The sequence below is a fragment of the Bombina bombina genome, chromosome 2 (genome assembly GCF_027579735.1).
Source record: "Bombina bombina isolate aBomBom1 chromosome 2, aBomBom1.pri, whole genome shotgun sequence".
Taxonomy (NCBI): Eukaryota; Metazoa; Chordata; class Amphibia; order Anura; family Bombinatoridae; genus Bombina; species Bombina bombina.
In genome coordinates, this window is record NC_069500.1 from 831,071,861 (window position 1) to 831,097,568 (window position 25,708).

General features: G+C 37.1%; 1 protein-coding gene across 3 annotated transcripts in view; it reads right to left on the minus strand.

Moving 5' to 3' along the window:
• The window catches only part of PIP5K1C (phosphatidylinositol-4-phosphate 5-kinase type 1 gamma), a 110,986-nt gene that overhangs the window by 81,488 nt on the left and 3,790 nt on the right, over positions 1 to 25,708 (minus strand). For all 3 annotated transcript variants that reach the window (XM_053703125.1, XM_053703126.1, XM_053703124.1), the window contains exons 2-7: positions 20,030 to 20,061; positions 17,972 to 18,058; positions 17,707 to 17,837; positions 17,235 to 17,352; positions 16,906 to 17,058; positions 16,384 to 16,683 (exon numbers count right to left, since the gene is read on the minus strand). In XM_053703125.1, the coding sequence (XP_053559100.1) occupies positions 16,384 to 16,683; positions 16,906 to 17,058; positions 17,235 to 17,352; positions 17,707 to 17,837; positions 17,972 to 18,058; positions 20,030 to 20,061 (821 nt within the window). The remainder of the gene's footprint in view (positions 1 to 16,383; positions 16,684 to 16,905; positions 17,059 to 17,234; positions 17,353 to 17,706; positions 17,838 to 17,971; positions 18,059 to 20,029; positions 20,062 to 25,708) is intronic.

Here is a 25,708-nt window from a genome sequence, read left to right on the forward strand (position 1 = left end):
TATCAGATAACAACTGCAAAACAACACACTGTATACTAACATTTATAACTAGGGCTAGCTCTATTGTCTGCGGACCAGATTGGCTCTGTCAAATAAGGCAAATGGTGGTTGGATTTTGGCTATTGAAAAAATAATTGCAGGAAAAATGACGCTACCTTGTTTTAAAAACATTAAGACTTAGCTGATATGTTATTCTATAGCAACACAACAGAAATGTCCTGTCATTACAAGGTGTTTACTGTACTTTTAACTGACTAAATAAGAAGGACTCTGATATTTCAGAGCAGTCCAGAGAAGTGAGCCTTAAAAAGCCTAATCTCCAGCAATGCACTGCTGGGAGCTAGCCGATTGGTGGTTACACACATATGCCTCGTCATTGGTCCACCACATATGCTCAGCTAGCTCCCAGTAATATATTGTTGCTCTATAGAAGACTTATCTATATGTTTAAGCGCTTTCCTTTTTTGCTCTTGTATATTCTTTAAATTATATTTTATGGTTGAGAATGATATGCTGGAGTGATTTTCTATAGAATTGTTGCAAACTTCAGCTAACAGATGAAGGTCCTATCTAAACAATGATCCTTTTAAACATTCCCAACAACAAAGTTAACAGGAAAATAGCAACGGACACTAAATTCCAATCTCTGGGATTGTAAATAAGAAATACTTGGAAATAACCTAACAAGTTCACACTGTAAACAATACACATATCCCTTTCCACTTTCACAGACAAAAGGCAATTCAACAGTTTCATAATCTATATACTCTTTCCTGCCTGATGAGTAGACAATCTACCAGTTATATTGCCTTTCTGAAAAATGTAGTCAGATTAATCTCTGCCCAGATAAGTAGGTAGCAACAACAAATCTATTTAAAATTGTTACACCATCCTGACAGTGCTACAATACATATAACAAGAAAACTGTATAAATAGACATTAGTCAAACCAAATATTCCTTCAGTACAATCATCCTCTGAGGAAGTTACTTCGGCTTCTTATACCACCAAAATAAATTCAAATACATTTAATAAATCGCCTAAATAACTAAAAGGCATCATTTTCAGGAAACATTGTCAACAGTATTCTGTTATGTTCATGAATGTATTTTGAAACATACCATCAAGACCCATTTCCAGTGACTGTGAATTTTGAGAAACAAGTTACTTTGCCTCACTCAGGTATGTATGTATGTATGTATGTAGGTATGTATGTAGGTAGGTATGTATGTAGGTAGGTATGTATGTATGTATGTGGATATAAAAAGTCTACACACCCCTGTTAAAATGTCAGGTTTCTGTGATAAAAAAATGAGACAAAGATAAATCATTTCAGAACTTTTTCCACCTTTAATGTGACCTATAAACTGTACAACTCAATTGAAAAACAAACTGAAATCTTTTAGGTAAAGGGAAATAAAAATAAAAAAATATAATATGGTTGCATAAGTGTGCACACCCTTAAACTAATACTTTATTGAAGCACCTTTTGATTTTATTACAGCACTCGGTCTTTTTGGGTATGAGTTTTTCAGCACGGCACATCTTGACTTGGCAAGATTTGCCCACTCTTCTTTACAAAAACTCTAAATCTGTCAGAATGCGAGGGCATCTCATGTGCACAGCCCTCTGCAGATCACCCCACAGATTTTTGATTGGATTCAGGTCTGGGCTCCGGCTGGGCCATCCCAAAACTAATCTTCTCCTAGTGAAGCCATTCCTTTGTTGATTTGGATGTATGCTTTGGGTCGTTGTCATGCTGAAAGATGAAGTTCCTTTTCATGTTCAGCTTTCTAGCAGAAGCCTAAAGGTTTTGTGCCAATATTGTCTGGTATTTGGAACTTTTCATAATTCCCTCTACCTTGACTAAGGCTCCAGTTCCAGCTGAAGAGAAACAGCCCCAAAGCATGATGCTGCCACCACCATGCTTCACTGTGGGTATGGTGTTCTTTTGGTGATATGCAGTGTTGTTTTTGCACCAAACATATCTTTGGAATTATGGCCAAAAAGTTCAACTTTGGTTTCATCAGACGAGAACACCTTTTGCAACATTCTTTTGAGAGACTTCAGATGTGTTTTTGCTAAATTTAGCAGGGCTTGGATGTTTTTTTTTTTATTAAGAATAGGCTTCCATCTTGCCACTCTACCCAATAGCCCAGACATATGAAGAAAAAGGGAGATTGTTGTGAAATGTAGCACACAGCCAGTACTTGGCAGATATTCCTGCAGCTCATTTAATGTTGCTGTAGGCCTCTTGGCAGCCTCCCAGACTAGTTTTCTTCTCGTCTTTTCATCAATTTTGGAGGGACATCCAGTTCTTGGTAATGTCACTGTTGCGCCATATTTTCTCCACTTGATGATGACTGTCTTCACTGTGTTCCATGGTATATCTAATGCCTTGGAAATTCTTTTGTACCCTTCTCCTGACTGATACCTTTTAACAATGGGATCCCTCTGATGCTTTGGAAGCTCTCTGCGGACCATGGCTTTTGCTGTAGGATGCGACTAAGAAAATGTCAGGAAAGACCTACTAGAACAGCTGAACATTATTTGGGGTTATTCAGTGGCAATGTAAATGGTGGCAGGTGTGTACTGACTCCTATTTAACATGATTTTGAATATGACTGCTTAATTCTGAACAACAGTGACATTACCAAGAACTGGATGTCCCTCCAAAATTGATGAAAAGACGAGAAGAAAAACTGGTCTGGGAGGCTGCCAAGAGGCCTACAGCACCATTAAAGGAGCTGCAGGAATATCTGGCAAGTACTGGCTGTGTGGTGCATGTGACAACAATCGCCCGTATTCTTCATATGTCTGGGCTATGGGGTAGAGTGGTAAGACGGAAGCCTTTTCTTACAACAAAAAAAATCCAAGCCCAGCTAAATTTTGCAAAAACACATCTGAAGTCTCCCAAAAGCATGTCGCAAAAGGTGTTCTGGTTTGATGAAACCAAGATTAAACTTTTTGGCCATAATTCCAAAAGATATGTTCGGCGCAAAAACACTGCATATAACCAAAAGAACACCATACTCACAGTGAAGTATTTTGGTGGCAGCATCATGCTTTGGGTCTGTTTTTCTTCAGCTGGAACTGGGGCCTTAGTCAAGGTTAGAGGGAATTATGAACAGTTCCAAATACCAGACAATATTGGCACAAAATCTTTAGGTTTCTGCTAGAAAGCTGAACATGAAGAGGAACTTCATCTTTATGCATGACAACGCCCCAAAGTATACATCCAAATCAACAAAGGAATGGCTTCACCAGAAGAAGATTAAAGTTTTGGAATGACCCAGTCAGAGGCCAGACCTGAATCCAATTGAAATCTGTGGGGTGATCTTAAGTGGGCTGTGCACAAGAAATGCCCTCACAAACTGACAGATTTGGATTGTTTTTGGAAAGAAGAGTGGGCAAATGCTGAAAAACTCATACCCAAAAAGACTGAGTGCTGTAATAAAATCAAAGGGTGCTTCAACAAAGTATTAGTTTAAGGGTGTGCACACTTATGCAACCATATTATTTTAGTTTTTTATTTCTACTTCCCCCTACCTAAAAGATTTTAGTTTGTATTGCAATTGAGTTGTACACTTTATAGGTCACATTAAAAGGTGGAAAAAGTTCTGAAATGATTTATCTTTGTCTAGTTTTTTTACATCACACATTATATATATATATATATATATATATATATATATATATATATATATATATATATATATATATATATATATATATATATATATATATATATATATATATATATATATATACACATATACACATATATACATATATACATATACACACATTCATATTCAACTGGAAGGGAGTGTGGTTACTCTTTGTCCTCCCTATTGATCAAAGCTCCCTGGAGGGCTACTGGGAGAACCCCTTGGCCTCTAAATATATCACAATATTGACCTTTATGATTGTAAAATGCCTCTCTGGGTCAGGTAGAAGTAAATACAAGAAGCACACAATTCATTACTACCATATTGCATATGACATTTATGTCCAGCCCAGAAAATCACTTTCCAATCAGAAGGACATTTCTATTAACTGGGGTGCTCAAAAAGACTATGACCCCTCACTAATTGAGACTACCTTTGTCTAGTTGTTAAGATATGTATATATGAACCATGCACCCCACACCAATAAAACAGAAAGACCACAATGGAGATAAAAGGGGGAAGCAGATTTCATTTTGGTAGCCTGAAATCTAAATAAACACTTTGTGATTACATGGACTGACATGATGACTCCTGGCAATGATGTGAATTCTTCATAACAAACTTTAGATCAATCACAGTCTTTTGGAAAAGCGTATTAAACAATAAACCTACAAAAAACCCTTTAATGGTGAGTTTTATAGGAAAAAAATCATAAGGATAAACTTTTCTAAAGGATTGTGATAAACCCCTATGACCATTAAAAACAAACTCTATAATTCAAAATTCTGATCACATAAGATTCTCAAAAATCTTGGTACTTTGACTATTACTCCAGAGGATATGCATTACCAGATTAATCAGTGACAACTAAGCAAGTAACAAAATATACTGTTTAAAAATGAGGAAAATATAACATCTTTTTCAGTTATGTTATCAATTTGATCAGTAGTGCTGTAAAAGTTATTTTCTGCCCTACTAGACCTGCCCCAGTCAACTGTAAGTGCTATAATTGTGAAGTGGACGCATTTAGGAGCAACAACAGCACAGTGAAGTGGCAAACCTGCAAATTCACAACAGGTAGCATGTATTGCCTATCATCTGTTACCTCACAAACTACAGTGTTATAAACTGCATGTGGAAGCAAGATCAGCACTGTGCGTCGGAAGCTTCATAAAATGGGTTTCCATGGCCAAGCAGATGTACACTATCCTCAGATAAACATGCACAATGCCAAGCAACACATTAGTAGTAAAGCACATCGCCACAGGACTTCACTATCTGGTAGTATGACTGAAGAATATGGGTGTTGTGAATGTTAGAACACTACCTACCAGAATGCATAGTGCCTACTGTAAAGTTTGGGGGGGTATAATGGTTTATGGCCGATTTTCAGAGTTTGGGCTAGGTCCCTTAGTTACAGTGAAGGGTCATCTTAATGCTACAGGATACAAAGATATTTTAGATAATTGGGTGCTTCTAACTTTGAGGCAACTGTTCAGAAAAGGCCTTTTCCTGTTCCAGCAAGACTGTGCCCCCTGTGCACAAAGTGAGGTCCATGAAGATATAGTTTGATGAGTTTGGTGTGTGGAGGAACCAAACCTTCTCATCTAACATCAGTGCCGGACCTCACAAATGCTCTTTTGGCTGAATGGGCACAAATTCCCACAGACACACTCCAAAGCTTTCCCCGAAGAGTTGCGACAAATGGGGAGAAACTCAATTCTATTGATGCCCATGGTTTTGGAAAGGGATGTCCCACAAGCTCATATTGGTGTGATCAGGTGTAAACACAGTTATTGCCATACGGTGTATATAATCTTCAGGTCTGTAGAGACCAGGAAACAAACATTGAAGAAAAAAAAGCTCCTATATTATGTTAAAAGAATCTACTTGGGACTTTATTATTAATAAAAGGCACACCCCCCGAGGACAATGATTACTTGACATTTTCCTAACAAGGAACACTCATGAATGCATGGCTTGTTCTAAATCAGAATCTGGCATTCCCTTAATTACTTTTTGTGCCAAAACCAATGTCAAACATTCATCTCTCGCCTAAATTCATAAAATTGTATAAAGTAGATCCTCAAACAAAAATACATTTTCTTACTTGAACAAGACATTCTTCAGCTGTAAAGTAACTGTCTCTCTGTAAGAAGAAACCCCAAACGTTTGACAAACACATTGCCCAGACTGGAAAATATTACTTTAAATGAAGTTCTCTCTTTTTAAAAGAAAACCTTTTTTGGTTCTATACTCAGGAAAATGTGATTCAACGTCCTGAGAAAAGCACTTTGCTCAGCCAGGGAAGAAAACATAATGCATTTAAACATGCTAAGTGACCAAAAGCAGTCAAATATTAAAAGGGACAGTAAACAACTTGTAATTAGAATAAAATTTATGTTGTCTTGCTATGAAATAATTTATCAGCAAAAACCAAACATTTTTAAAACAAATGAATGCTTTGCTGCAATCCTTTTTCAATAGCCAAAATCCACCCAACACTTGCCTCATTTGGAGGATCTAAGCAGGGCTTGAGTCTGCAAACAAGGCCAGCAACGGAAAATACTTTAGTATAAAGCCCATTTGTTTTAATTTGTTATCCACAGAAGCCAATTAGGGAAAGATGTTGCAACGTTAGTCTTAAAAAGGTCAGGAGGGTGCATTCCCTGATTAAGAATTAATGTGCTAAAAGTACATGAAAAGGGCACAAAATAAAGTATATTGCAAAGTTATTTTACTACACATTTTTATAAACATTGGGGAGTTTAAAGTACCTTAAACTAACTGTAAAATAAAGAATACACAAATCAAAACCAACATGCAGGTCTCAAAGGGATATAAATCAGTCTGTTTCATTGTTGTAATTTAAAAAAAAAACAAAAAAAAACACTAGAAATCATTGCAATATGCATTATTCATAATTTTTAATTTTTATCTTTTATTTATTTTTAACATTATTTGTGTAGGGTCCATTACCTGAATTCATATATAGCATGATGCCATGAATCTTCTAGAGCAACATGAGCTAACTTACTGTTAAGTGAATGCTAGATAAACACGAAGTCAGTTTCTTAGTTTCTTGCCCATGCCCAGAAGATCCAGAATGTCAGCTCCCTCATGTAACTATAGGCAGTGACTACACTGAGAATTTCTAAGTGCTCGTTTTGTAGGAAAACAAGTTGTTTTTTTATTTCTCTTTATACACTGTTTTTAATGTTTACTTTGATTTAACGTATAGTTGTTTTTTTTGTTTTTACAACAGGACTGTTCCATATCCCTTAAAACATGACATCGGGATTATGAGAGCGATAAGACACAGTGAAAAAGAGAATAGGGCTAGATTTATTAAAGCGGAGGCGGACAGGGGCGCGTATACGCAATTTTGCGCTCGCGTGCAATCCCGCCCCCTGCCCGCGCACAGCCAATCACACGCGGGCAGGAGCTGTCAATCTCCTCGGTCTGACTAGACCAAGGAGATTGAATTTCGCCACCTTAGAGGTGCCGAAGAGGTTAGGGAAGCGGCGGTCTGGTGACCGCTGCTTGATAAATGACGGCGAGCAAGTTCTTGTGAGAACTTGCAGCCGTAGGGCTTTAATAAATCTAGCCCTAAGAATTTAGTGGACATTAAGAGAGGGAAACAGAAAGAAGAAACAGAACAGACACAAAGGAGTGAAAGAGAAAACAGAAAGATGGAAAGGAAAGAGGAGAGAGAAAAAAAGAGAAACAGAACAGAAAAACAACAGAGAGGACAGAAAGAAGTAGAGGAGAGAGTCTGGGTGTGTTTAATGAGAAGCACCTGTTTTTTTTTTCTCCCAAACACAGATCACCCCAGCCATGTTTTCCTGGACACTTATGAGTTATACATGCTGCAGGGTGTGCAGGTAGGAACATGAATTAAAACCCCGGACAGCACACAAATAGTGACACTGAACAACACTATTAATGTTCCTCCTTGCACACCCTGCAGCATGTATAACTCATAAGTGTCCAGGAAAACACGGCCGAGGTGGCAACCCTACCCCGGCCAACTCTGGTTTATAAGACTGCCAAATGCTATTAAGTGTTTATGTCGCTTTATATGTACAGCATTCATTTTCTGTAAGCCAAAAAAAAAACTGCTAAAAACAAAAAGTAAAAAACAGAATAACCTGTCCATCAGCCAGGAGGTAAAGTTAAACTCATATATCACACCTAATTTTACAATATGTCTAGATACTATGGTATCTCACAGCGCTTACACAATGTTCCTACTAGCTCCTGGGTACTAGAAGGGTACCTAGCTAACCCTTAAATGAGAGTCTAAAGAATTGGAAAGAGACCTAGGAGCGCCAAAAATAGGCAGAGGAACTAAAATGACATATGGCGGGTGGGGTTAAACCATATATACAAGGGAAAATAGGGTGGTAAATAGCGTACTAGAATGATATAAAAAGGATATAAAAAGGATATAAAAATTCTCACATAAAATAAATAGTCCAATGTCTTTAAAAATATGTGCAAATTAATTACAATTTATTACAATTAAACACATAGGTAAAATCATGGATCCATGGTAAATTAAGCACAACATTTATAAAACATTACCGTATAATAAAATCAAATGGTAAAATGAAAGATGATGGTTGGACAAATATAACTTTGAATGGGAACAATATTCCCTATATAAAGTGCAAATGTGCTTTAGAAAAATGCACACAAAAAAAATACACAAAAAATTAATTTCAAAAATAAGTAACAATAATAGAGAGAAAGGGGGGTACCCCCTCACAATGTGAACAGTGTAAATTGTGGCCGTGACTGTTTCAAACAGAAAAATCCAATGTATAAAAAGTGAAAAAGGAAAAAAGGCTGTATGCAAAAAGTGTCCGTGGTAAAAAGTCAGTGATAAAAATAAAAAATAGTGATGAACAATGTCAGTGATGCAAAATTCCAAATGGTATGTGTGTTGTAAGTAAAACTTCCTTAAGTCTCCTCAAAAGAAAGTTCCAAACAATGTGAAGGTAGTGGGTAAGGGAGTGTCCGGTAAACCCTGGGTGTAATCCCTATATCCAACCTGTAAAAGAAATATACAATACTGCAATAAAGCTAACAAATTAACATATATTGTAGGAAAAAAGCTCACCAATTCTGCCAACGCGTTTCGGCCCAAATCTGGGCCTTTTTCAAGACTATAGGTGGTGTGTGATGGTGGCTCTATTTATGATTATCGTTAACCAATCGGTGTTTTGGTATATTTTATGCTGAACAGCTATAAAAATATAAATAGGATGGTCTAAAAATCATAGAATGGCTGGTTATAAAAACGCTGTGATACATAAATAGATTACAGAGGTTGTAACATAGTGTATGAACATATTAAAATACAGTATATAAACATAATAAATTACAGTGTAAAATATGAAACAAATAAAATATCGGCAAAAGTAGTATATAAACGTTCTAATAATATATAAACGTTCAAATTGATATCATTGGGAGAAGAGAAATCAGATTGTAAAAACCGATTACGAAGGGACAATTCAATGTAATAAATGAATATTGTACTTCTATACCTGATGTATAAAATGGTGATAGCGGTCATCTGATACTAGTAACTAGTATGGACTCTAAAACCTACTTAAAACTATCTAAAACAGCTGGAATACATAAAAATGTTACATTATAATACGATCCTAGGAGATGTCAAGTTAATGAGTAAATCGGAAGAGGATAGCATCAGGGCCCTCGTACCTAGGGGATATCTATTAATATTCCTAATATAGTTCCTTGGGAGAATCAAAAATAACTACCAGTCTAGCTAGTATGAAAATACATGCTGGGTGGTTAAGTGATCCCCCAAACAAACTGTTTCCCAAAATTTTTCATTTTAGGCTTAATAGATGTGATAAGTCTTCTCTGTTGTTTAAACCCCTGGGATGTAGGCAGTCTATGTTAAAAATCCATCTTGATTCTGCTATTAGTAGCCTTTTTTCTTGGTCTCCACCCCTCCAATTAGGTGTGACTAGTTGGATACCAATATAGCTAAAATCTTTTTGTTTGGCCTGGTGTTGGGTTAAGAAATGTCTGTATAGTGCTGTTTCGGTGTTTTTGTGTTTGATCTTTAATAGGTGTTCCCTGATCCGATCCCTCAGGGTTCTAGATGTTTGACCTATATATTGGAAACTACAACTGCACCATATCATATAAATCACTCCTTTGCTGCTACCAAGACAAAACAGATGGTATTACGATAATTATGAAAAAGAACAATATAACAATTGGAGACCAGATAGACGACAAAGATATCACGATCAGAACGATAGAAGAGGGTATTGGGACCATCCAACCAATCACCCACAATACCGTAATGCACATAACCACTATAACCAATCAGAGTCTAAAATGAACCAAGAAACACCGAAAACAAAGCCTCCCAGTGAACAAAGGGAAAGATATACAAATCAGAATACTCCCATTCATGATAGAAACGAACAACACCGAGCATCCACATCAGGGCACTCTTTTTTAGGGAAACCACAACAAGTAACCAAAGAATTACGAGAGAACTTCTACAAAAAGGAAAAATTCTTGTCCAGAAGAATTCCAAACTCCTATAGAAAAAAGAATACTCACAGAGGCAAGAGAGGGGGAAGAAAAACTCAATAAGAGACTAACCTCTCCCATTAATATTGCCAATCCCCCAACCAAAGGAATATTCAACCTGAGTTCGAAAGAATTGACAGAAAAAGAATCTTCGGTACTGAACTATGGGCTATCCTTTGCCCCATCGAAGGGCCTCAACAAATTCGACACGTTTGTGAATGCTAAAGAATTTGTTAGAAAACTGACATTAAAGAGACATTTTATGAAGTCCCCATTAGAAATGCAAGGTAGACCATATCAAAATAACACAACGAGCGATGAAGGAATCTACCGGCACACCGACCTGAAACCAAAACCCTCCTTCTTTCCGGTTACTAGCAAAGGTAATGCCATTGAGACCTTTGACACGGTAGTGTGTAATGAGATTAGAGACCTTAAACAAAAGAGACTGAACAAGCACAATCTTTCGAAAGAACAAATCAATACCATCAAAACCCTTGAAAACAACCATAACCTTGTCATCAAACATGCGGACAAAGGTGGGGGTATTGTTATCCTCAATAAGGTGGACTACGACCAAGAGTGCGACAGAATTTTGTCAGACAGACAAACATATGAAATAAATACTCAGAGGGAACCCTATAGACGAATTCAAGAAAGAATTGGACGAAACTAAGAGAAGCTAGGGAGACTGGAATCTTGAACGACAAAGAATTCCGATACATGAGCATTAAACACCCCATTACGCCGGTGTTTTACTATCTCCCTAAAGCCCACAAATCACTAACGACACCGCCGGGCAGACCAATTATATCGGGCATTGGCGGTTTGTCTAGCAACTTATCCGAATACGTGGATAAACAATTACAAAAATATGTGGTACAGTTACCATCATATGTGAGAGACTCTACTCAAATATTAAACGTTTTGGAAGGTATAAAATGGGAAGAAAACTATATACTAGTAACATGTGATGTTACCTCCCTATATACCTGTATACCGCATGAAGGTGGTATAGAGGCTGTCAATTTCTTTTTAAAAAGAGGAGGTGTATCCCAGCGCCAACCAAACCTTGTATGCCTGAGACGGTGATACCTAGCTACCACCAAGTGTAAACAGAAGTGCAAAGGGTATACTCAGGCGCCAACAATACGGAGGCTAAGGTTAAAATAAGGATTTATTACATATATTTATTCACATATAAATATAATATTACAACTGCATGGATCCACGCTAAAATTATAAAAACAATGATCTAAAAGTCTAAAAACAATCAATCTCTGTGGTGAGGAACAGACTGTTACGGTGTGTCCCAATGTGGTACAGTGTGTCCCAATGAGTTACCAAAGGGACATAATAAAAGACATTGAATACAATTTAAAAATGGTAAAAAGTATTAAAAAATAAATAATAATAAATGTCCAATAGATAATGTCCAAGTGAGTTTCTGAAAAAATCAAACTATTAATAGTGAGTGACTGTGTTAGAATACTCAATATCAAAATTAAAAAATTGTAGAAATAGAAAAATCCAAATGTGAAAAAAAGTTAGATCAGTGAAAAATGTGAATAATATGTGCGGTGTCCTTGGAAATTCAAAAAAAATCCTGTGAGTGTCTTAAAGTATGTCCTAAACAATTTCCAGAGAAAATCCTATGAGTGTCCAAAGGAAATCCAATGATAGTCTATTTACTCTGTGCTATCCAGTGTAAAAGATGGTTCAGTGCACAAAAATAATCAATACACCAAAAATAAAAATAGCAAACAGAAAAAAACCTGCGAAGAAAGAAACAAGACACAATGTGTAAAAACTTCACAGAAATATCCTCCTAATGAAATAGAGACTTAATAAAGGCCTAGGAGAGGCCGAAACGCGTAGACCTGGTAAGCTCTATTTCATTAGGAGGATATTTCTGTGAAGTTTTTACACATTGTGTCTTGTTTCTTTCTTCGCAGGTTTTTTTCTGTTTGCTATTTTTATTTTTGTCGCATAGATTATTTTTGGTGTATTGATTATTTTTGTGCACTGAACCATCTTTTACACTGGATAGCACAGAGTAAATAGACTATCATTGGATTTCCTTTGGACACTCATAGGATTTTCTCTGGAAATTGTTTAGGACATACTTTAAGACACTCACAGGATTTTTTTTGCATTTTTTGAATTTCCAAGGACACCGCACATATTATTCACATTTTTCACTGATCTAACTTTTTTTCACATTTGGATTTTTCTATTTCTACAATTTTTTAATTTTGATATTGAGTATTCTAACACAGTCACTCACTATTAATAGTTTGATTTTTTCAGAAACTCACTTGGACATTATCTATTGGACATTTATTATTATTTATTTTTTACTACTTTTTACCATTTTTAAATTGTATTCAATGTCTTTTATTATGTCCCTTTGGTAACTCATTGGGACACACTGTACCACATTGGGACACACCGTAACAGTCTGTTCCTCACCACAGAGATTGATTGTTTTTAGACTTTTAGATCATTGTTTTTATAATTTTAGCGTGGATCCATGCAGTTGTAATATTATATTTATATGTGAATAAATTTCTTTTTAAACAAAGATCCGGAGCTACCAGAACTACAAAGAGATTTCATCATCGATGGGATACAATATATTTTAACCCACAATTACTTTAATAACAGAGGGACATATTACAGACAAGTATGTGGGACAGCTATGGGGACCAGGTTTGCGCCCAGTTACGCTAACTTATATATGGGCTACTGGGAACATATCTTCTGGGACTCATGCCCAGCGAGCGCGGACCTGGTGCTCTACAACAGATACATTGATGATATTATCATGATTTGGAAAGGCTCAATAGATGACTTAGAATATACCATACAAGTAATGAACACCAATATGTATAATCTCAGATTCACCCACGAATTTAGCAAACACAAGATTACATATTGGGATCTAAAGATTGAAATCAAGAATGGCAAATTAGAAACGTCTACATTCTTCAAAGAAGTAGACTGTAACAATTACATTCACAAAGACAGTTGCCATCTTAACAGATGGAAGTCCAACATACCCAAGGGACAAATGTTGAGATTAAAGAAAAATTGCTCAGATCCCAAAAAATGGGAAGAGCAAACCATTATTTTAAAAAACAGATTTCTAGAACGGGGATATGAAGAAGGAGCCCTAGAAAACGACATAGAAGAAGTAAGACAGAGAGATAGGAAGGATCTCCTGTCATACAAACCAAAAAAAGTCTACAATAATCTTGATGGAGACCAATTAAATATACCTTTTATTATGGAATACAGCGAAAACAGGCACATTGTAGAAAAGATCGTAGAGAAACACTGGCCACTACTAAGAAATGATGATATTATCGGGGATAAACTAACACCCCGCCCAATATTCATATACAGAAAGACTAATAACTTGAAAAATAAACTTTCTCCAAGTATACCCAGAAACATGATGACTAATACAAGAGATGTGTATGGCAGAGAAGTCAAAGGCTTCTACCTGTGTGTGAGCTGCAAGGCCTGTCAAAGGGGAGTGAAAACAAAGGAGTTTACCTCTTTTAACACAAAGGTCAAATACAAGATCAAGGACCTTATAAAATGTAGCAGCAAAGGAGTGATTTATATGATATGGTGCAGTTGTGGTTTCCAATATATAGGTCAAACATCTAGAACCCTGAGGGATCGGATCAGGGAACACCTATTAAAGATCAAACACAAAAACACCGAAACAGCACTATACAGACATTTCTTAACCCAACACCAGGCCAAACAAAAAGATTTTAGCTATATTGGTATCCAACTAGTCACACCTAATTGGAGGGGTGGAGACCAAGAAAAAAGGCTACTAATAGCAGAATCAAGATGGATTTTTAACATAGACTGCCTACATCCCAGGGGTTTAAACAACAGAGAAGACTTATCACATCTATTAAGCCTAAAATGAAAAATTTTGGGAAACAGTTTGTTTGGGGGATCACTTAACCACCCAGCATGTATTTTCATACTAGCTAGACTGGTAGTTATTTTTGATTCTCCCAAGGAACTATATTAGGAATATTAATAGATATCCCCTAGGTACGAGGGCCCTGATGCTATCCTCTTCCGATTTACTCATTAACTTGACATCTCCTAGGATCGTATTATAATGTAACATTTTTATGTATTCCAGCTGTTTTAGATAGTTTTAAGTAGGTTTTAGAGTCCATACTAGTTACTAGTATCAGATGACCGCTATCACCATTTTATACATCAGGTATAGAAGTACAATATTCATTTATTACATTGAATTGTCCCTTCGTAATCGGTTTTTACAATCTGATTTCTCTTCTCCCAATGATATCAATTTGAACGTTTATATATTATTATAACGTTTATATACTACTTTTGCCGATATTTTATTTGTTTCATATTTTACACTGTAATTTATTATGTTTATATACTGTATTTTAATATGTTCATACACTATGTTACAACCTCTGTAATCTATTTATGTATCACAGCGTTTTTATAACCAGCCATTCTATGATTTTTAGACCATCCTATTTATATTTTTATAGCTGTTCAGCATAAAATATACACTAATATTTAGCCATTCCATGATATATCTTTTTTGTAAGGGCACCCGTCAAAAGAAGGTCATGTGACCAATACCGCCAAACAGTATAACCGGAAGTGGTAATAACTTCACCGGAAACAAAACAAAGAGCGAAACCGGAAACAGAATCCGAGTGAGGCACGCTCTAGGCACTTCCGGTTGTATAGATCCACAGGAAACACCCAAGATATTTCCGCTATTACTAATTTTTTAAAACTTCTAAAGGAAAGAATGACAAAATCCCTAAGGACAATATTGGACAACAAAATGTAGAAATCTATAAAGGAATATTTTAATTTATTTATTTATTTATAGCCAGACCCACATCCTCTTCCGGGTTTAAATTTTTGGCGCCAAATAATTAGCGCCAAAACACTGATTGGTTAACGATAATCATAAATAGAGCCACCATCACACACCACCTATAGTCTTGAAAAAGGCCCAGATTTGGGCCGAAACGCGTTGGCAGAATTGGTGAGCTTTTTTCCTACAATATATGTTAATTTGTTAGCTTTATTGCAGTATTGTATATTTCTTTTACAGGTTGGATATAGGGATTACACCCAGGGTTTACCGGACACTCCCTTACCCACTACCTTCACATTGTTTGGAACCTTCTTTTGAGGAGACTTAAGGAAGTTTTACTTACAACACACATACCATTTGGAATTTTGCATCACTGACATTGTTCATCACTATTTTTTATTTTTATCACTGACTTTTTACCACGGACACTTTTTGCATACAGCCTTTTTTTCCTTTTTCACTTTTTATACATTGGATTTTTCTGTTTGAAACAGTCACGGCCACGATTTACACTGTTCACATTGTGAGGGGGTACCCCCCTTTCTCTCTATTATTGTTACTTATTTTTTAAATTAATTTTTTGTGTATTTTTTGTGTGCATTTTTCTAAAGCACATTTGCACTTTATATAGGGAATATTGTTCCCATTCAAAGTTATATTTGTCCAGCCATCATCTTTCATTTTACCATTTGATTTTACCATTTGATTTTATTATACGGTAATGTTTTATAAATTTTGTGCTTAATTTACCATGGATCCATGATTTTACCTATGTGTTTAATTGTAATAAATTGTAATTAATTTGCACATATTTTTAAAGACATTGGACTATTTATTTTATGTGAGAATTTTTATATCATTTTTATATCCTTTTTATATCATTCTAGTACGCTATTTACCAACCTATTTTCCCTTGTATATATGGTTTAACCCCACCCGCCATATGTCATTTTAGTTCCTCTGCCTATTTTTGGCGCTCCTAGGTCTCTTTCCAATTCTTTAATTTTACAATATGAACATAAGTTAATTTCAGTTAGTTAAGTGCCAATAGTTTGTCTTTAAATACTCTCTAATTAGCTGATGGGGAGCTTGACACATGGAATATGAACAAGTAGGAAACAGGATGATGAATGGTTTTACAGATCACAGAAAGAAGACCAAAGAAACAGGAAGATGTACCACAGGTAGTTTTGGAAGTGGGGTGGGTGTGGCATCTCACCAGACAGTCCCTCTGCAGGGTTTTGACAAGTGCACTGAAAGTGTCTGTGTCTAGTAGGAGCCCCTCTGGAGCATCCTGCATGAAGTCCAGGTCCTTGTAGGTGGGGCAACGTTTCTCCCTTTCTTTCTTAGATGCCCGACGCTTGTAGGTGGAGCCCTTCAGATCATATTTGAAGTGCATCCGGACCACACGGGGTAGGACATTGTTCATAACTGCTACACGGATGTTCTTTCCACCAGACTGCACACAGTACAAGCCATAAAACTTGGGCAGAAGCGTCCTAGGGTTCTGGTTCAGGTTCTAAAAAAAAAAAAATCAAAGATATTACCGATCAAATATCATCAAAACTATATGTGCAAGAGAATATTATTTTTCATAGTGGTTGTAGGTTAGCAGTCACTAGGAGGATCATATGAGAATACCAAAATATGTTTATGGACTAGCATTATAATATAATCATATAAGAATTCAGTCATACACAGATATTTCACACTATCAGTGGGAAGACTGGATGGAACATACCATATAATATCCGGGTAGCAGTTTCTGCAAGAATTCTGCCTCCTTGTGCATTACTGTTTTAATGATAAATTCATCATCACTGGTGACATAGAAGAGTGATCCACTGGCCCCAGGATTGGAAAGCTCAATGAGAGGCTCATTACAAAGAGAGTACTGTTGGCAAACAAGAGGAAAGGAACATAGTAACAGCATAGTAATATATTTGCATAGTACATGAGGTTGAAAGAAGACAAATTACTTTATTATAAAGAAAAGGATATATAAGATGATGGGATGAAAAAAAAACCCCAAAAAGGTACAAACTCTGGCAGTGTAACATTAGAACTCACCAGATAATCATCAGGACGGATACCAAAGAGCTCACGGAAATATCGAAAAGCCACAGGAGCATATGTCTTAAAGCGGAAATCAGGGTAGTGATGTGCAGGGGTTAAATTACTGCCCTCACTGAAAGAGAAAGGAGTAGGTGGTCATGTGACTGCCCACCATGAAAAATACAAGTGAGAAGCTCACATACAGCCCTATTGACGTTGATTTATCAAGCTGGGACGGACAGGGGCGTACAATTCGCTGCCTGAGCTGTCAATCTGCCCAGTTGGACGAGACCGGGGAGATTGAAATTCTCCTCCTAAGAGGTGGAGAAGAGTCTAGGAAGCAGCGGTCGTAGGCAGGCGATGGGCTTCATAAATCGAAATCATTGTGTGCAGGCACCCATTTATTTTTAAATTTATTTTTTTGTAAAGGGTATAACCACTGGATTGAGGAAAACTGGAGACAGTCTATATTTTTTTTTCTACTGACCTTGGAAAGAAGATACTCTCAACAACATAGAAATCTTGCATCAAGACATCCCTTTCTGGTTTTGAACTTAGATTTCCCACTGTGTATCCAATACCTAGCTGAATGGCACCTTTTAAGGTGGATGAAGTGGTCTGTTGAAGCATATAAAACAGATTTCAGTGAATGACATGTTCACAATCACCATGGTGGTATTACTTTCTTTTTAGCAAACAGAAAATGGCACACTGCTTTTCTTACACTCCAAGAAAATAATGAGGTAACAAACCTTTTTATACGTGGTTTCCCCAGAAGCATCAACGCTACGGTGTCCAATCTTCTTACCAGCTCCAGGCTGACCTGACAATGAGGACACCTAAATAGATTAAGATGACATTAAGGAGGGAATTGGAGAAAAGAGACAACCCTTTTGTTATACAATGCTTTGACCCTTTGAAAAGGGATAAACATTTCAATTTACTTTATGCAGATAGCATTTAACCTTTAAAAGCTGTTATGCCGTTCTATTCCGTCATAATTACACTTGGCTTTAGTGCCGTTCTGACGAAAAAGAACGTCATAACCTTTGGCTGTCCTAAAGCCAACTGCGCTTCCATGATGTGTTTGCGGTCTGGAGGGGGTGCCCTAGCATCACAGGGACCCCCCCCCCCCAACCCGATCATTGAAATCTCGTGATTGCTTGCACGATTTCAATTTGTTTACATCGAAACGTTGTTCCAATGTAGACAAATTAACCTGGTCAAAGGGTTAAGTGAACATACAAATTCATGAATAATGTTTTATTTAAGTTAATATTACACATAATTGAAAGAACATGCAGGTGGGATTCAGTGAATTTAAGTTTTGAATACCACAATTCAAGCTGAAACAAAGTCTGCACACAATGTCAATCTTCAGGCACACTTTACAAACAAAGGAAAGTGTGCTGGGTACTAATTCATGTTGCCTGTGAAACTACAGAAGGACCCACTTGGAATGTTTACAAACCTTGCACAACAGACAAACAATGAATAACAATTTCTCTTTGTATAAGGTATAGAATAATGTAACTGTACTAACTGAGAGGCTTATTCAACAAACAAAGCCAATTGGCCATTTTGCAGTTGGATGAATTGTCACCAAAATGATTAAGAGGTTTCTACAATTACACTTTCTATCCTTTAGTGTGGGTGTTTTAGATGGTTAAAATAAGCCGGTTAAGGACAGTGGCTTTACAATTCTTAGGGATTAATACGCTGAGCTATTTGTGGGAATTTGGAACATTCATGCAGATAATCAAAAGCATAGATCACAAATTACAGTTTTCTTCTCTATTCAGATTTTTTTTTTAAAAAAAAAATTATATATATATATATATATATATATATATATATATATATATATATATATATATATATATATATATATATATATATATATATATATATATATATATATATATATAATAATCCAATCTTCGTGCACTCACTCATTGCCTTAGCATACAATGTGCCTGGTTGTCTCAGCAAACATTCAGACTAATTCCATAAATGAGGGCACTCACAGGGCTTGAATTGATGTAAAAAATGTATATATACATACACACACAACTAGATAGAGGCAGACTGTCAAGTACAGACATATCTCTTACATTAAGTTAAACAAATTAGCTATTAATTTACTATTATTATCTTTATTTGTAAAGCACCTACATATTTTGCAGAGCTATACAGAATGTACAATAAAGAAAGATGAGGCAGGGAAGACAGACTGGGACAGAAAGATTATAGGGCTCTACTCCTTAGAGAGCTATACAGAACACTAGCCTCTGATAGCAAACCCCTGAGAAACATCTCAGGGGATGGGGGTTTAATTACATAATTAATTACATGCTGTCACCCTCAGAATAGGGAGAGGAGGTCAGACACAGTTTAACGCTCACAGATTAGAATCATTTTTGTGCAAGCTTTATTGTGAATAGAAACTACTCACAATACTAAATCATTTTTCTTGTCTTATCCTTTGGGGTTAACCAAATGGAGTCAATTAAAACTTCTTGCAGTTTTCGATTAAAATGAAGGACATATGAGTGTTCTCCCCAAAGCCTAATGGACATACCACCCAGTTGATTTAACAGACTACTCGGCTAAAATGTAAGAGATTATTAAGATAAAATTAGATATTTTTTGTTCGATAACTTATGTCAGATATTTATATGTTGTGTGTTTGTTGCAATATTTCAAAGAATTACACTGCCCACATCTAGCTACCTCATAATGTCACCCAGCTGGCAAAAAAAAGTTATGTGCAGAACAGTATATGTGCTGCCTATATTCTGAATACTCACCTCAAAAGCAGCAGCTTTCTTCCCAGTTAAATCTGAAGGGGGAAAAAAAGTGAGTTTAGATGCAGTGACTAAATAATGTACATGAGTGTAGGTAGACACTTGTATGATGATATACTGAGAGCCCATGGCTCATAACATTGTAAAAGTGACATACAACTCTAGCATGCATATGAAACAGCAACATATTAAAAGGGAAATTAAAGTCAAAATGAAATGATCAGATAGACCATGCAGGTGTGTAAGACACTTATCAAATTTACTTTGTCCTCATGGTATCCATTGTTGAAAAGCATACCTAGGTAGATTCAGGAGAAGCAACACACTATTGGAAGCTAGTTGTGGCTCATCAGATGAACCCAGCAAGTTCCCAATAGTGCATTTCTTCTCTGTAGCAAACTTAAACACCTGCAAAGGGGTTAAACACATGGATAAAATCAGCTCAATAGCAGCAATGCACTGCCTACTCAAACATATCTGGTGTCAATGACAAGAGGCATATTTTTATAAAACAAAATTTGAGCTCTGCACTACTGGGAGCTAGCTGGTGATCGGAGGATCCAAAATCATTTAGGAACCAGAAACTTTTGGTCATCACAGAATTTTTTTTAAATATATAAATATGTGTGTGTGTGTCCCGATAAAAGATGGATTGTGAAACAGTGTCTCGCTGGCACCTCAGTTTGTCAAGTCCTGCAGTAGTGCATTGCTGCTCCTGAGCCTACCTAGATATGCTTTTCAACAAAAGATGCCAAAAGAACAAAGTAAAATTGATACCATAAGTAAAATGAACAAGTCTCTGAAAATGGCATGCTCTTTCTGAACCATTAAAGTTTGACTTTCATTTCCCTTAAAAAGATCAGAGCAACCTTACGTCACAACAGACTCAGAAAAGCTAAGAATTAGGAGCAACTTCTGATTCTGCCACTAGAAAACAAAGAAAGCGAGTGTAAAAGGAGGGCTGCAGAGCCCTCCCCCCTGCAGAGATGTCCCCATATCATCCTTTGTACCCAAGCAGTTAACTTTTTACATCCTTCTAAATACATTTACTACAATAAATTCTCAGTATTCCAGATACCTTCTGAACGTATTGATACGGATATGTGCGGTATGTGGCCTCATACGCAAATAAAAACACAAAAAATAATGATTCACTATGATTGTAGACGCAGAAATGTGTAATATTATGGTATATATTATTAGGGTTTCCACAATTCCCTCCCTATATGTAGGTCAGTGTGTATTCTACAAAGAGGAGCACACATACACAGAGTTAACCGTCTGGCATGCTAAAGCCTTCATCTTTAGAAGGGAAGGGAAATTAGCAGATTGCGCGCTACAAGGATATTAGCTTCTCACAATAAATAACACCCATTTGCTCACTGCCAAAGCAATTCTTATAACTAGATGCTAAAGGGACCGCAAGCAATGCCATGCATCTACTCCAGCAGTGAAAGGGTTACAAAGAGCACCTATTCGCTTAACCCCTTTTTGTTATCTTCCTCACCATCCTTCCCACTAGCACCAGATGAAGAAGGGGATTAGAAGGAAATGGATTTAGGAGGGGGGGGGGTGAGATTGTGGTAGTAGCTGGATTTAGTCTCACGGAGGATAGTAGACAGAAGATTAATTGTGTGTTGACGTCATCTGTGGATAGGAGTGAATAAGCCACACAGCCAATTGCAAGCTCTTTGGCTCAGCTGTAGATAGGAAAAACCATACTCTGCAACATTTCATAATGTACCATGTATGTATAGATGAGTCAGATGTACATTACACAAAAGCATACTCAGAAGTATAAAGATGCGCAGCACCCTGTGATAAGTCATATAATGCACTGCACAATGTATCGGGCGCAAGTGGCCGTAGATAATGCTACCCTTGATCTTAGCCAAAAGGCCGAGAAGCGATAGAGGCCGTAGATAATTCTATAGCCCAAGACCATTAAATACAATATATTTGCATTATATATTTGTTGATTATGCAAAGACAATGCAATAGCACTTAAAAATGAATTTCAAATAAGTAGTAGATTTGTTGTTTAATTTGCCATCCCCCTGTATCATGTGACAGTCATCAGCCAACCACAAAATTTAATTTACATATATACTGTAAATTTTCACATATGCTCAGTAGCAGCTGGTACCTCCGAAAGTGTGCATATAAAAAAAAATGTTTAAAAAAGAGACTGCAAATTTGAAAGTGAATTGGAAAGTTGTTTAAAATTGTGTGCTCTATTTGAATCATAAATTTAATTTTGTTCCTTTAAATGTAATCGTATTTAAATCATTCTCTTCAATCTTACCTGCAAGTTTCTCATACTCCCCTAAAGAATTTTCTACACAGGCTCAGCCTCAAACTTATTTTTTTCTCATTTACGGTGACCTGTATAGAATCTTATATCTACCACCACCTCATTTTTAATCCCCTTTGCCCTTTATATTTCAATCCAATTCATACATAACATTTCAACTATTCAGCTGATCTCTTCTTTAAAGGGACACTGAACCCAAAAAAATTCTTTCGTGATTCAGATAGAGCATGCAATTTTAAGCAACTTTCTAATTTACTCCAATTATCAAAGTTTCTTCGTTCTCTTGCTATCTTTATATAAAAAAGGCATCTAAGCTTTTTTCTTGGTTCAGCACTCTGGACAGCAGTTTTTGATTGGTGGATGAATTTATCCACCTATCAGCAAGGACAACCTAGGTTGTTCACCAAAAATGGTCCGGCATCTAAACTTACATTCTTGCATTTCAAATAAAGATACCAAGAGAATAAAGAACATTTGATAATAGGAGTAAATTAGAAAGATGCTTAAAATGTCATGCTCTATCTGAATCATGATAGAAAAAAAATGGGTTCAGTGTCCCTTTAAGTTCCCACATCTCCCCATTCCACCTTCTCTCTTCTTTCAAGGCCCAGTCTATCTGAATATGTATAACTAGATTCACAACGCAGCTTTCCTTAAAGACATATGAAACCCAAAAATGTGCTCTTGTGATTCAGACAGAGCATACCATTTTATAAAAAAAGTTTCCAATTTACTTCCATTACCAAATTTGCTTTGTTTCTGTGCTGAAGAGATACCTAAGTAGGCATCTGAAGCTCTACATTGCATAACATAGTGCTTCCATCTAGTGCTCTTGCAAATACAAAACATTCTTTCAAAACTGCTGCCATATAGGGCTCCAAAAATGGGCTGGCTCCTAAGCTTACATCCCTGATTTTCAACAAAAGATACCAAAAGAACAAAGAAACAATTATAATAAAAGTAAATTACAAAGTTGTTTAAAATTCCAGGCTCTCTCTCACTGGTGTTCAAACCTGTCCTCAGGCCTCCCCAACAGGCCAGGTTTTCTGGATTACCTTGGATGAGAGCAGGTAAAATCACCATGGCTACTATTATTATCACCTGTGCTTTAGTTCAGATATCCTCAAAATATGGCCTGTTAGGGAGGTCTGAGAACAGGTTTGAAACCCAGTGCTCTATCTGAATCATGAAAGAAAAAAAATTGTGTTTCATATCCCTTTAAATCTCAAGGCATCCACAGCTTGCAGTGCTCTCATTTGTCAAATGTCTTCATTGCCACATCCAGGTCTCACCCCACCAAACCCTCAGCTGCCATATACCCCAAGATCATATATTATTGTCATCATCTACTGAACTTTTATAGCATCTTAAGTCTTCTCAACCAAAATCTCCACAACCAACAGTGTTCACTCTACCTTTACATCAATTTCCAAAATGTTTTCTTCTGGCTCTTATTCCATAATAAAGTTCTCTACCCACAAATAACTTTTTTTACCCTACCCACCAGTGTTCCTCTATTGCATGATACATTTTAAGGAAAACTCTTACTTAAAAGGGAAGTGAAACCCATTTTTTTATTTCATGATTCAGATAGTGCGTGCGAATTTGAACAACTTTCCAATATACTTCTATTACCTAATTTGTTTTGTTCTCTTGCTATCCATTGTTGAAAAGCATACCTAGGTAGACTCAGTAGCTGCCGATTGATGGATGCACATATATGCCTTATGTTATTGACTCACACAGTGCATCAGCTAGTTTCCAGTGGTGCAAACTTGATCCACCAACAAATGATTGAAAGATAATTAAACAAATTAAAGAACAGAAGTAAATTGGAAAGTTGTTTAAATTGGTATTCTCTATCATGAAAAAATGGGGTTTCATGTCCCTTTAAAAAGGGACACTAAACACCTTGAGGTTTTTATATAAAAGGTTTTCTTCTGTGTAATGAAAAAATAGCAAAAGTATAATGCAAACGTATTTTGCCTTATTTTTATGTAATTTAGCACTAAGGCCCTGGAATGGATCACCTCCTTCCTCAGCGGCAAAACCCAGAAAGTCAGACTCCCACCCTTCTCCTCCAATCCCACAGCAATCAGCTGCGGCGTACCCCAAGGCTCTTCTCTTAGCCCCACCCTCTTCAACATCTATATGGCCCCCCTCGCCGCCATCGTTCGACAACACAACCTCAACATCATCTCCTACACTGACGACACCCAGTTAATCATCTCACTCTCCCAAGACCCCGCCACCGCCAAGAAAAACATCCACGAAGGACTTACAGCAATCGCCACCTGGATGAACAACAACGGTCTCAAACTCAACACTGACAAGACCGAAATCCTCCTCCTTGGACCCACCAAATCTGCATGGGATGACTCCTGGTGGCCCACAGCCCTCGGACACCCTCCAACTCCAACACACAAAATCTAGGCGTCATCCTCGACTCATCACTTTCCATGGACTGCCAAGTCAACGCTGTCTCTTTGACTTGTTTTCACATACTCCACCTACTGCGAAAAATCTTCAAGTGGCTCCCCACCGAAACTAGAAAATCTGTCACCCACGCCCTCGTCAGTAGTCGACTGGACTACGGCAATGCACTCTACGCCAGGTCCACCATCAAACTCCAGAAACGACTCCAACGCATCCAGAACACCTCGGCCAGACTCATCCTCGACATCACTGAACACCTAAGGAACCTACACTGGCTCCCCGTCAACAAGAGAATCACCTTCAAGCTCCTAACCAATGCATTCAAGGCCCTCCACAATATCGGTCCTGAATACATCAACCACCGTGTCAATTTCCATACCCCCTCCAGACAACTCCGCTCTGCCGGCCAAGCACTCGCAGTCATCCCCCGCATCAAGAAAAAAACAGCTGGAGGAAAATCCTTCTCCTATATGGCAGCAAGGTCATGGAACTCCCTCCCGTTGCACCTCAGACAATCCACCTCCCTTACAAACTTCAGGAAGGACCTCAAGACCTGGCTCTTCGACTGAATCGTCTTCCCTTAGCCCCCCCTCCCCAAGCGCCTTGAGACCCTCACGGGTGATTAGTTTGGGCTTTACAAGTACCCAATAGATAGCACTGAAAATTGTGTTTTTTGTAATTCTTAGAAATGCACCCAGCTGTCTTCTCAAGACTAACTGCTACATATTGGTCCCTAATTGGTATTAGCAGGTAACAGCTGCAAAACATTGTATTTTATACCAACATGATGTCCGTGGCTAGTCTTCTAGTCTGCAGACTAAAGCCCAGTTTCACAATTGCAGCAATGAGGATGTTAATTTGTTTAAACATGTTTAGACTTGGCCGATATGAGATTCTATAGAAGCAGAAATGTCTTGTAATTACAAGGTGCT